Source organism: Mastigoproctus giganteus, chromosome 4 (assembly GCF_048544385.1).
Source record: "Mastigoproctus giganteus isolate SK-2022 chromosome 4, ASM4854438v1, whole genome shotgun sequence".
Classification (NCBI taxonomy): domain Eukaryota; kingdom Metazoa; phylum Arthropoda; class Arachnida; order Uropygi; family Thelyphonidae; genus Mastigoproctus; species Mastigoproctus giganteus.
In genome coordinates this window covers 158,254,542-158,269,253 of record NC_143578.1, presented here as the reverse complement: position 1 = coordinate 158,269,253, position 14,712 = coordinate 158,254,542, and the positions used below count along the sequence as shown (strand labels likewise).

Below are 14,712 nucleotides of genomic sequence, written 5' to 3'. Positions count from 1 at the left end.
GCCCATCTGCTCAACTTTTCTAGACCCTGTTGCAGCAACAGTGTACTGTCATTAACAACCCTGCCAACCTTCATATCATCTGCAAACTTGGACATTAAGCCTTATATACATCATCAATATCATTATAAATACAGAAAACAACAATGAACCCAACACTGAACCCTGAGGGATTCCACTAATAACATTAGTCCACGAAGAGCAGTGTCGATTGATTACCACTCTCTGTCTTCTCCCACTCAACCATCCCTTTAACCATAGCAGCAATTTGCCTCCAATGCCGCACTGCTCCAATTTGTGTAGCAGTCTTCCATGTGCAACAGTATCAAAAGCCTTTCTAAGATCCAAATATATGATATCAAAGTTATTCCCTGCATCCAAGTTGCTTTGTGACCACAACATAGTATCCATTCAAATTGGTTAGACATAACTTCCCCTTAAGAAACCCATGCTGTGTCCGAGCTATAACCGAAGTCTTTTCTAGATGATCCTGCAGTGCTTCTTTAACCAGTGCCTTCATTAATTTCCCTGGAACAGAAGTTAAACTAACAAGTCTATAATTACTTGTATCACCCTTTGATCCTCCTCTGTGAATTGGTGTCACATTTGCACATCTCCAGTTCATGGGTACCTCCCCCTGAGTCCAAGGAAGCTCTCATGATTATGGCTAAGGGTTTGCTTACTTTCTTTGCTGCCTCCTTTAATATATCTAGATAGATCCCATCCACACCAGGTGCCTTTCTTATGTTTATTTTCAACAATTTCTCCTCCACTTTCCTCTCAGTTATTACAAAATCATCTAGCTCACTGCCAGAGTTTACTTCACCTCTGGTATTCCCCTCCCTTAATAAATCCTCATGTGTTAATGTAGATGCAAAATACTCATTTAGTTTGTTAGCCGCCTGAGCAGGATCATCAACAGTAACCACTGATATCCAGTGGACCAATCTGACTCATTCCCTTCCTTCTAGAGTTTACATACGTAAAGAACTCTGTTTTTCTTTGCATCCTTTGCCAAAGATTTCTCTTAATCTGCTTTTGCCTGCCTAAGTGTGACTTGGTTACAGACCATCTTACATCTATCGTAGGCTTCCATGTCACTCATTTATTTATATGTATCCTATGCATTTTAATTCTCTGCCACATGTCTCATTAGGCCTAATAATTCTTAGTAGGTATGTAAAGTCTAGTTGCTTCCAAGATTAATTCTTTGAATGCTTCCCATTTTGAATTTTCTGTTGGTAACAACCATCAGATGGTCCCACCACATAGAATTTAAATACTGTCTCAGACCTCCATAGTTACATTTACAAAAGCAAAAACACTTCACTTTACCCTTGATGGTAGTTACCTCTTTGAGTAAATCCCACTTTAGCACACAGTGATCACTGCCACCAAGTGGTTCTTTTATCTGCAGATTCTTGATGCATGAAAAATCATTACTGATAATCAGATCAAGAGTATTATTCCCTCTAGTTGCCTCCCAAACATGCTGCTGTAGAAAACAATCATCCAATAAATCCACAAAAGCCTTGCTAGTGTATGAGTGACCTACCCACAAATTCCAGTCAATATCCGGGAAATTAAAATCACCCATTATAAGACTCTCTGATTTACTGGGCCACTCTATTTCCCGGTACAGTGTTTTATTAAACTCATCACTGATGAGTATAATTTTATTATACTCATCAAAAAAAAAAAGTGTGTTATATGCCTAATATTCATTAGGCATATAACACACTTCTACTCCCAATTTTGATTTCCCAGTGCTGATCTCACTCCAAACTGACTCGACACTGCACTGTCCAGCGATGTCAACTGGCTGCACTTCCTTGGATTTTATGTGTTTCCTAAGTAATAGCATAACCCCTCCTCCATTCCTTTCCTGTCTATCCTTCCTGTACACATTGTACTCTGCAAATTCCAGTTCTGAATTCCTTATATCCATGTGACACCACGTCTCTGATATCCCAACAATTTCTGCTTTTGATGTTTTGACCAACACCTCAAATATATTTACCGAACTCCTAGCATTGGTGTATATGCAAGTGTACATGCACCTGTTCCTATTCTTAACAACCTAACACAACCCATGTGTTTCCTTGTACCGCAATGACTCCCAGCAGTCTCTGAAATCCCCTGCATCTTGTTTTCCAGGCTGCTGCTCATTTCATAATCAGTCTATTTTGAATGGAACTGACATCAATTTCAATTTAATTCAATTAATTCAACACGACTGTGTACAATATTCTCTTTTCCAACTGTGATTAGTAAATAATAAATAAACCATTTAGGTTGTGAATATATGCAGTCCATGTGTTTCTCATATATTGAAATTTAAGTGTAGATTTGTTTTTCTGGAAAACATAGGGTACTAATCAAACAGTCTGAATCCTGCTACACCAGTAACACTAAAAGATGTCTATGAGTTGCCCACTGTCACAGACAAACAATGTATATCATACTGTAATATTTGCAATAGGGTTTATCTCTCTATCTTTAAACCCCTTGCTCCTTCCCCCATTAGTTAGAAATAACCATTTAATACACACAGTTTTCAAAATTTGAAAATTACGGAATACAGGCAACTCCTGCATAATACGGTACTGCTCTATCACGATTGATAAATTGCAGCAGCAATCCTCGCACAACACGGTTTCGCTCTAACACAGATAGAGAATTTCGGTAAACCTTGCATAACAGGGTATTTTTGAGCTTTTGTGCCGGGGAAACCCTGCAATTATGTTGGATGTAATTTTTAAACGTCTCCACTCTTTTTGAATCCTGCTGTTGACTCGCTAGTCAAAAAAAAAAAAAAAAATTGAGAAATCAGTTTATTTTATTTTGTTGGGAAATTCCCATGTTATGTTCTGTGCTATTGAACTCTTGTTGAACTAGTGGAAAAATCTATATTTAAAAGTTTTATTACTATTGGATAGCAACACCAGGCCATCCAATAGATTTAAGTCATCCAAACATTGAAGTTATGTGCCTACTGCCACAGTTGTACTGGGCTAATACAATTTCTTTCATTCAGCCATTAGTTCAAGGCATTATATCCACTTTAAAACTCATTCCATCAGAAAACTGTTACAATGGATTTTGTAAAAAATTGATCCTGAATCGATTGAAGTAATGTAGTCGTGGAAACATTTCTCAATCACGGACTGTATCAGAATCATAGCTTTATTGCTGAAAGAAGTAAAAGTGTCAACGTTAAATGTGGAAAAATGTGTGGCCAGAGTCAGATCACTCAGGAAATATGATGAACGGGCAGAAAACTGAATCGGTGCGATAGTAGAACTTGCTACATTGAGAGGAGGGGAAGGTTTTGATGATATGACTACTGAAGCCCTCGTGGGTAGCAAGAATCATCCTCCTTCCAACACCGGCTGGAAAAGACCCGAGTTCGAATCCTGTTGATGAAGGGAGGAATTTTTATGGGTCTTTTTCACATGGCTGAGTCTAGTCATGTGAGGGTAACATGGTTTTTCTCCTGGAAACTTTGGTTTTTTGTGTAGCAAAACAGAAAATCAACCTCAGAACACGCAAATTATAGACAACATACGCAGAGTAACATAACCCTAGTCGCCTATGCTCCTAAAAAATTTAAAAAAGATATGATTACTGAAGACATTCAAAAATTACTGGTAGAAGAAGTCGGTGTAGCGGATTTGGTGAAAATGGCATCGGAGGTAAAATCAATTCAGATGATGATATCGCAGATGAAAATTCTTAACTTCCAAATTTTACACTCAAAAGCATAGGGGAAGGCATAAAGTTAGCTGAGCAATTAGAATCTTATTTTTAGAATGCAGATTCTTGAATGAAAGGAGCTTCAAAAATGCTTACTTCCATACAGTGAAATTCACAAAGATTTATCAAGCAAAAGCAAACAAACCCAGATTACTGATTTTTTTAAAGAGAGCAGAAGATAATCGAAATCTATAATGGTGAATTTTTGTTAGCTTTTGGAACGTAACCCCCCTTTTTATGCTTTTTCTTAGTCCCAATAATACAATTTTAATATAATACATTTTCGAACAACACGAAATTTTATAGGCACCTAATAACCGTGATATACAAGGTTTACCTGTATTTAGAAACACTTAAAAAATGGCACACTACTTTACGAAAAAGAAGCACTGCTTCATTATTCTAGATTTAAGATACCTTCTGTGGATCCAACTCTCCAGATGCTATGGCTTGCATATCGTCATCTTCAATAGTTAATACACAACCAGGTTTTTTCTCTTTAGATAATCCTTTATATACAGAACCTTCTTTGGCTTTCAGGTCCACAGCTAAAAAAAGAAAAGAAAAAAAAAAAAAAACATAAATAAGAACTAATTTTAGAAATTATCAATTCTCATAATAACAAGTGGAAGCCTGGTAAAAATTTCAAACTGAAGCTAAGAAAAAAAAAAATAAACAAATAAAAGGGTATTGTTAAGTTTATAGCTATTATAGAAATCACGAGGATAAAATTGTGAATGGGGAAATTTCCAAGTTGTGTCATTATGATATTCAAGAAACACTGATGAAATATGTGACATTGAAATGCAGTGAAAGCATACCAGCAGTATGCTTTATGACAATGTTCTGACAAAGGAAATGGGTTCATCAAAGGTTTCTACAAGATGGGCACTTAGAAGTCCCTAGGCTTCTGTTCCCCTCTAAGTCCCTAGGGGCTTAGAGGGGAACAGGTATCCTGTGTGTTATCAGACACTCAGCCTAAAACACTGATGGATCCAATATCTCTCTATTACAGAAGATTTAGGAGAAGTCCGGTTGGCCTGCCTCCCTAAAATCCACTCATGCACACCTTCTCGATGGTAAGCCCTGTTACGTCACTTAGGTGGCAACGAACGTGTAGAGTGGTTCTCTTCAAGACGCCTGGTCAGCGTGAAGAGGAAAAGACCAAACCCTCCAGCAATGAGAGCACAACAATACAAATGGCCCTCAGTCCCCAGCAGCTTTCACTCTCCCTCTTACGGCAGCGAGAGGATCAGAGTTGAAGCAGAGGGTGCTAAGAATCTCTGGGTACGACCAGGCTGCCATGCACGGAAATTGAACTTGGCCTGTTATAACGTACGATCACTCATCGGTGAAGACAGGATATTAGAGCTGGAAAAGGAATTAGAAAATGTGAATTGGAATATCATCGGTTTGGCTGAAACAAGAAGAAGAAATGAATCACTTATAAGTTTATCAAGTGGAAATCTGCTGTACACCAATGGAAACAGTGAAAGGAGTGAAGGTGGAGTTGGGTTTCTGGTCCATAAAGATTTTAAAAAAACAACATTTTGGAATTCAAAAGTACATCACCAAGGGTGTCAAGACTAATACTCAAGATTTCTAAGAGGTACAAGCTAAAGATTATAATGATTTATGCACCAACATCGAGCCATGATGATGAAGAGGTTGAAGAAATGTACACCGAAATTGAGAGTCTTCAAGATGAGCAGAAAACCCACTACACTATTATTATGGGGGACTTCAATGCTAAGGTTGGAAAAAGGCAAAACAGCACAGAAAGAGGAACTATAGGAAATTTTGGAATTGATGAAAGAAATAAGAGGTGAAAGACTTGTGGAATTTGCAGAATCTCAAGGAATGTCAGTAATGAACACTTTTTTCAAGAAAAGGGTGAACAGAAAGTGGACATGGAAGAGTCCAAATGGATTAACAACTAATGAAATCGACTTCATCCTCACTAACAGAAGATATATTGTGAATGATGTTACCGTCCTGAATAAGGTAAATGTTGGAAGTGATCACAGAATGGTAAGATGTACACTTGATATAGATGTAGGAAAGGAAAGAAAAAAACTGACTCGAGTAAATAATACAAAGGTCTTTGAAATAACAGAGGAGGAGAAAAAGCAGTATGTACTGGAACTTAAGAACAAGTTTGAGCTTCTGCAGACTGCTCAGGACCAAGATATCGCGATGAGGAATATTACAACTTTCTGAAAGTGATAAAGCCCAAGAAACCTATAGGGAAACAGAAATCCAAAGAAGAAAAAATTAGTCAAGAAACACTTGTCATGATGAACCAAAGACGACAAATGAAGAGCAAGAAAAACACCGACAAGGAGAAAATTGAGTATACTGAGTTATGCAAAGCCATTAGAAAGAGACTCAGAGAGGACATAAGAAGATTTAACACAAGAAAAGTAGAACAAGCATTAAGGGAAAACAAAGGATTTAAATCAGCAGCCATGAGCAGTAATACAGAAAGACAAATGATACTGAAACTAAAGAATAGCGATGGTGTACTTATAAACAGCAGAGAAGGCATAATTCAAATAGCAGAAGACTACTATAGAGAATTATACAAGGAGCGAGGGAATGATACCAGCAGTGGGGAAGATGGATTGCAAAGTAGCAACACATACGACATACCCGATATTCTTCCTGATGAGGTAGAACATGCATTGAAGAAAATGAAGAATCAGAAAGCCCCGGGGGAAGATGAAGTTACTGTAGAGTTGTTAAAATTAGGAGGAAGAGACATAACACAAAAACTGGCAAGGCTCTTCACAAAGTGCATTAGAAAAGGTGTGATGCCTAAGCAGTGGAATAATGCAATCATAGTTTTGCTGCATAAGAAAGGAGATAAATCAGAAATTGGAAATTATAGACCAATTAGCTTGTTATCCCATATCTACAAGTTGTTCACAAGGGTCATTACTAACAGATTAGAAAGAATACTTGATGAGAATCAACCGAAAGAGCAAGCTGGCTTTAGGACAGGATTCTCAACTATGGATCACCTTCACGTAATATCACAGCTAATGGAGAAAGCAAATGAATATAAAACACCATTATGCCTGGCATTTGTGGATTATAAAAAGGCATTTGACTCCATACAGCATAAGGCAATGTTTTGGGCACCGGAAAGACAAGGCATAGATACTCCATATATTATGATTTTGAAGAAAATATATGAGAGTGCTACATCCTTTATTAGACTAGACAAAGACAGTAGCAAATTTAAAATCGAGAAAGGAGTTCGACAAGGAGACACAATATCTCCGAAGCTGTTTACTGCTGCCCTTGAGGAAGCTTTCAGAAGATTAGACTGGTCGCAGAAAGGAGTCAATGTGAACGGAGAGTACCTAAACCATTTACGATTTGCAGATGACATTGTGGTCATAAGCCACGATCCCAAAGAATTAGAGGAAAATCTTAATCAGTTATGCAGAGTTAGTAAGGATTTTGGACTAAAGATGAATATGGCTAAAACAAAAGTAATGATGAACAAGTATGCCACGGAAAGGGAAATAATTATTGAAGGAGCAGTAATTGAAAAGGTGGAGTCATATACTTATCTGGGACAAGTTATTAGCTGTAATAATGATAAATGGCTGGAAGTCAAGAGAAGAATAAATTTTGGATGGATAGCATTCAGGAAATATAGTCACATACTGAAGAGCAATATCCCAGTTTGTCTGAAACGTAAAATAATGAACCAATGTATACTCCCCACCATGACTTATGGAAGTGAAACTTGGGCACTCACCAAAAGAATGGAAGAGAAGCTAAGAACTACACAGCGAAGAATGGAACGAATTATATTGGGAATCAGACTGTTAGATAAGAAGAGAAACACATGGATTAGGCAGCAAACTCAAGTAAAGGACATTCTTATCAAAACTAAAGAACTAAAATGGTCTTGGGCAGGACACATAGCTCGAAGACATGATGACAGATGGACTAAGAAAATAACAGAATGGTACCCAAGAGGAGCTAGAAGAAAACCTGGAAGACAAAGGCGGAGATGGATAGATGAAATTCATGAGTTTTTGAGTAGTAAATGGATGGCCAGTGCTCAAAACAGAAGGAACTGGAAAGTTGCTGGAGAGGCCTTCATCCTGCAGTGGACTGAAAATGGCTGATGATGATGATGAGGCTTCTGATACCTAATCAGAAATATTGGGGTACGAACCTCAGAACTGTTGGCAAGTTACCAAGTAGATGTGTAAAAATTTTTGGCAAGATTTGCAAGCTAAGATGACACATGAATCGATTTCCTATAAGCCTGAGTGAAAACAGTAGAGAAAACAATGGATACATCCAGCCTGCAAACAAAGGCAATAACATATTCATCTGCTGGTAGTGGTGACGGTGGGAAACTTTTCGGGACTAACAAGGAATGTTCCAAGATCTCAAAATTATACAGGTCACATTGGTCTTATTTCACCAAGCCAATGTTATCCCCCTCAAACTTGCGTGTGATTTGTGATTTGGTTTTTAGGAGCATTAGCAACTAAGGCCATATTGCTCCAGGATATGCGGTGGTCATTCCCTGACCTTTCCGCATTCTCCGTATTTGGTGGTGACGGGCTCGAACCCCGGTCTAATCAATGAGCGTGTGCTATGCACTGCTGCTCCTTCCCACCTAGCTACGGAGGTGCCCTCAAATTTGCAACTGCAATGACACTGAAATGCAACAGTACAGGTATGGATTGCTTTGTACCCATCCTATTCACCATCTGGTCACAATAGACTTTTTGTATCCAAAACTTGAATTTTCACCTAGCTGTACAAAAATTCAAATTTAATGAGGACAGCAGAGGAAATGCAATTTTTTTCAAGCTACTCTGACAAATCATTCTCCAAGAGATATAATAGAACTGCAATACATCTCTAGAACAAGCATTTGCATTATAATTATAATGCAAATGCTTGTTCTAGTATTTTCCACTAGTATTCCCACTCGTGGGTGTGTAAAATAATACACACCCACTAGTGTGGACCACTGGTTCATAACCAGGCTATGAACATTCAATACTGCCTTGTATTTTATTATAATATAACAATTGACTATCTCACAAATTAAATACAAAGGATGCCCTATCAGGGAGTCTATGACCGGGCTCTAACACACATTTTAAGAAACCCTAAAAAAATTTGTGAAAAACAAATTCTCATTGGTGTAGCCTAAATGAAATATGAGATCCAATAATCTGATCTCAGCTATTACTGGAAAAGAATTTTGTTTGAGACTCAATTCAGATTCAGGATGAAGGATACGTTTGTGACAAAAATGTATGCAAATATTGTTTTGCAATGAGAACCTCAGGATGTTAACAGTGAACAAGGGATGAGCACTGTTAACAGCCTGGAGTCAGCAACATAGAGGGGCACTGTTTACAGAAGGAATAAATTGCTCTGAAATGAATTCACTAAGACGATGACAAAAAGCTTAACCCAAAACTAATATCTTAGGGTGCATCGTAATCTTGGCAAAAAAAACTTGTGAGGTGAAAAGTTTTTAATAAAAACAAAGTGACACCTAAAAATCAAGGATACAAAAAAAAAAAAAAAAAACAACCTTCCCATTTTGCCTATCCAAGTCACTCCAAATGTTTGTATAGTTCAGCCTTAAATTTATTTAACCCATCAACTTAGCAATAGTAGAGTTATATGATGCAAGAAGGCAAGCTTATGCAGCATCACCCAAAAAAAAAAAAAAAAAACCTTCTACTTCACCCCTCCGTTCATTCAAAATACCTGTCCAGCTGAACCTTAAATTTATTTAGGCTATCAACTTCCACAACAAGGGATGGAAGTCTGTTCCACAAACCAACTACCCGCTGGCTAAAGGCAAATTTCTGCACATCTATCCTACATCTGTCTTTCCTCAATTTGAATTTATCCCCTCTCAGGTGATTATTCTGAGCAAGAGGCAGTATCCCATCAGCATTGAGCATGCTCAAACCGTTCAAGGCTTTGTACACCTCTATCAGATCACCTCGCTGGTGCCTAGTCTCCAGATACTGTAATTTGCAAAACTTAAGCCTTTCTTCGTAAGAGCAACCCTTCATTCCATTCATTAACCTTTTTGCCCTTCTCTGTACTCGTTCCAGCAGCTATACATCCTTCTTGAAATGAAGCCTCCAAAACTGTATACAGTACTCAAGGTGCGGACTGACCATTGCCTTATACAAGGGAATAATCACCTCCCTATCCCTGCTAGAAAAATTCCTATATATCATTGATAAGACACCATGAGCTACTCTTGCAGCTCATCTGCACTGCTCAGAGAACTTCATATCTGCCTGCACAATGACCCCCAGGTCCTATTCATGCTCTACCACTGTCAGTGTAGTACCACAGAGTTGATACGTTGCCCTGGGGTTGCTGTTTCCCATATGTAGTACTTTACATTTGTCAATGTTAAACTTCATTTGCCATCTCTCAGCCCATCTGCTCAACCTTTCCAGATGCTGTTGCAGCAGCGTAGTGTCAGTAGTGTCCTTAACAACTCTGCCAACCTTTGTATCGTCTGCAAACTTGGACATTATGCTTGATACACCATCATCAATATTATTTATAAATACAGAAAACAACAATGGACCGAACACTGAACTCTGAGGGACTAAACTAATAACATTAGTCCACGATGAGCAGTGTCCATTAATTACCACTCTGTCTTTTGCCACCCCTTTATCCATAGCAATAATTTGCCACCAATGCCACACTGCTCCAATTTGTGCAGCAGTCTTCCATGTGCAACAGTATCAAAAGCCTTTCTAAGATCCAAATATATAATATCAAAGTTATTCCTTGCATCCAATTCTTTTGTGACTACATCATAGTATCCAATCAAATTGGTCAGCCAAGACCTTCCCTTAACAAAACCATGCTGTGTCTGAGCTATAACTGAATTCTTGTCAAGATGATCCTGCAGTGCTTCTTTTACCAGTGCTTCCATTAATTTTCCTGGTACAGAAGTTAAACTCACAGGTCTATAATTACTTGTGTCAGCCTTTGATCCTCCTTTGTGAATTGGGGTTACATTTGCACATCTCCCGTCTGTAGGTACCTCCTCTGAGTCCAAGGAAGCTCTCATAATTATGGCTAAGGGTCTATTTACTTCCTTTGCTGCCTACTTTCATATAACTGGATAGATCCCATCCACCGCAGGTGCCTTTCTCGTCTTTATCTTCAACAATTTCTCCTCCACTTTACTCTTCAGTTATTACAAGATTCTCTAAGCTTACTGCCAGAGTTGAATACACCTCTGGTATTCCCCTCGCTGAATAATTCCTCATGTGTGAATGTCGATGCAAAATATTCATTTAGTTTGTTAGTTACCTGAGCAGGATCATCAACAGTTGAACTATCAATATCAAGTGGACCAATCTGATTTATCCCCTTCCTTCTAGAGTTTACATAAGTAAAGAACTCCTTGCTGTTTTTCTTCGCATCCCTTGCCAAAGATTTCTCGTAATCTGCCTTTGCCTGCCTAACATCCTTTGTAACTTGGTTACAGATTAACTTATATCTATCATAGGCTTCTGTGTCACATATTACTTTATATATATCCCATGCATTTTTCTTCTCTGCCATATGTCTCATTAGTTCATCTGACATCCATTTAGGCGTGAACCTTGAACAATATTTCTTAGTTGGTATGTAAAGCCTAGTAGCTTCCAAGAGAAGTTCTTTGAATGCTTCCCATTTTGAGTTTGCTGTTGGTAAAATCATCAGCTGGTCCCAGTGTATAGAATTTAAATACTGTCTCAGATCATCGTAGTCGCCTTTACAAAAGCAATAACCCTTCCCTTTACCACTGATGGTAGTCACCTCCTTGAGTAAATCCCACTTCAGCACACTGTGATCACTGCCACCTAGTGGTTCCTGTATCTGCAGATTCTTAATGCATGAAGAATCACTACTGATAATCCAATCAAGAGTATTGCTCCCTCTAGTTGCCTCCCAAACATGCTGATTTAGAAAACAATCATCCAATAAATCCAGAAAAGCCTTGCTAGTGTGTGAGTGACGAACCCAAAAAGTCCAGTCAATATCTGGGAAATTAAAATCCCCCATTATAAGACTCTCTGATTTATTGGCCCACTCTATTTCCCTGTAGAGTTTCTTATTATACTCATCACAGTCATTAGGCCTATAGCACACTCCTACTCTCAATTTTGATCTCCCACCAAACTGACTCGACACTGCTGTGTCCAGCGATGTTGACTGGCTTCACTTCCTTGGATTTTATGTGTTTCTTAACTAACAGCATAACCCCTCCTCCCTTCCTATCCTGTCTATCCTTCCTGTAGATGTTGTACTCCCCAAATTCCAGTTCTGCATTACTTATATCTGTGTGACACCACATCTCTGATATCCCAACAATATCCGCCTTTGATGCTTTGAGCAACACCTCAAATTCATCAAATTTATTTACTAAACTCCTAGCATTGGTGTACACGCAAGTATACATGCACCTATTTCTATTCTTAGCTACCCTAACACAACCCATGTGTTTACTTGTACCCCAATGACTCCCAGCAGTCTCTGAAATATTCTGCATCATATTTTCCAGGCTGCTGCTCATTCCAATAGAAGCAGTGCAAGAATCACTTTCACCTCTGCCAGTGGCTACTGTTAATCTATTAGTCCTTGTATCCCCCCAATCTAGCAGTTTTCCGATCCACCTAACACTGCCTCGATAGCATCAGCAAACACTCTTGCACCTGTTCTATTTAAGTGTATCCCATCCCTGTAGAAGCAGTCTCTCCTGTTAACAAGTACAGACCAGGCTGAAAAACATTCTACCCCTTGAGCCTTGCACAATCTTTCCAGGGCGGAATTGATCGATAGGGCTCTCATCAAATACTCCCTTCTATCGTGTCTGGGCAGAATTGCAGACACTTTCAAATTCAACCCTAATTCACAGCTTTTTGTCAACAGTGACCTATATTTGTTAAGTAATTCCGCCGGTCTCCTACTCTTAATATCATTAGTGCCAACGTGTATAACTGTATCACCTTTTGTGCCCTTAAAAGATGATATCCGTTCTACGTTATCAACCTTTGCCCCTGCAGACATACCCTGGTCCTGTTCCACCTATCCTTTTTACAAAGCATGTTTCCCATTTCCTTGACAATAGTCACCAACAACTACTAGTTCCTTTGGGACCAGCGCATTCTACCTTGGGGGTTGCCGCTGTGTTGTGTGATGCCGAAGTGTAAGCTCTGGCATTGGTGTGGGCAGCTGAGAGCTTGATGGGCCTCTCACTTTTAATCCTTCAAGGGATCCACCCTGTCCTTCAAGCTCTCATATAGGCCCATAACAACGCTGAGTTGTCACCTGATTTCCTTACATTCCTTGCATCGCGCACATACAAAGACATTCCCCATGGTGGTATCATGTCCCGTACCTAACTGCTCTAAGCCGACCGGGTAAAGTACCTGCCCGGCAACCCAAAGGTCGCGGGTTCGATTCCCGCCTCGGGCTTGGATCAAAGTACTGCAAAAACCTTGGGAGGTGCAATATGGCCACAGAAGCCGATGCGCCAACAACTACCAAACCTAACTGCTCCACAAACATTAATCAAATAGTGCATTTTAAAAGGCTGTGATTCAGAGGGCAACTGGCCCCTCAGTTCTCCCCTGAGCCACAGCACTTCCATTAGCTTGAGCCTTTTGCTTTGCTGCTCTCGTCTGAGTCACGATTTCGATTTAATTTCAATATCGGTACAACGTTATAACTTTTGCCCCTAAATACTTTATAGTCTATATCACTACACACCATCAAGCATTTCTCATATTGTAAAGTTATACGTCATAACTGGGTTGTCACTATTGCAACACCAAGGTACCTGCCCACCCACTGAAGAGAATCCAACAAGCTTTTAAAAACGGTGCCGTTTGGGTAGTTGTATCCGCTGAGAATAAATAACAATAGTCTTCTCCACTGTTGAAGTGTTATTTATTTTAGGTAGTACAATACCATGGCAACCCGTTATGAAGGCAGTCACAATATGAGATATAACCAAAATGATGCTAATTAATTAATTTAATTAATTTAACTACTTTGGTAGACAGCTATGTTAAAATGATGCATTTGCACTAACCTACATGCTAGTCATTCTACCTTGTAGCATGAGGCCTTTGCCTCTAAATACTTTATAGGCTATTAGCTTCCACGACAAAGGATGGAAGCCTGTTCCACCCATCAACTACCCGCTGGCTAAAGGCAAATTTCCGAACATCTATTCTACAACTATCTCTCCCAATTTGAAACTGAGCCCCCTCAGGTTCTTAGTCTGAGCAAGACAAAGAATCCCATCAGCATTCAGCTTACTCAACCCATTGTACATTAAGCCTTTTACACCTTAATCAGATCACCTCACAGGTGCCTACTCTCCAGGTGCTGCAATTTGCAGAATTTAAGCCTTTCATAGTAAGAACACCCCTTTGTTCCCCCTTCTTTGTACTCGTTCTAGCAACTCTACATCTTTCCTAAAATGAGGCCTCCAGACCTGTAAATGTATGGTGTGGCCTGACCATTGCCTTGTATAATGGGATTATCACCTCCCTGTCCCTGCTAGCACAATTCCTCTATATCATCGACAAGACTCCATGACCTGCCCTGGCAACCCGTCTGCACTACTCAGGGAACTTCATATTTGGCTGCACAATTACCCCCAGGTCTTTTACACTTTCCACTTCCCTGAGTGTAGTACCACCCAGTTGGTATGCTTCTCTTTGGTTATTGCTACCCATATGAACTACTTTGCATTTGTCAATGTTAAACTCCAGTTGCCACTTCTCAGCCCATTTTCCCAACTTAACTAGATCCATTGGGGTAGCATACTGTCATTAACAACCCTGCCATCATTTGTATCATCTGCAAACTTGGACATTAAACCAGATATACCTTCACCAATATCCTTGATAAATATGCAAA

General features: G+C 39.2%; 1 protein-coding gene across 1 annotated transcript in view; it reads right to left on the bottom strand.

Moving 5' to 3' along the window:
- Positions 1 to 14,712, bottom strand: part of Mfe2 (peroxisomal Multifunctional enzyme type 2) — a 741,845-nt gene that overhangs the window by 230,314 nt on the left and 496,819 nt on the right. The window contains exon 21 of the mRNA XM_090372984.1: positions 4,171 to 4,301. Within this exon, the coding sequence (XP_090229110.1) occupies positions 4,171 to 4,301 (131 nt within the window). The remainder of the gene's footprint in view (positions 1 to 4,170; positions 4,302 to 14,712) is intronic.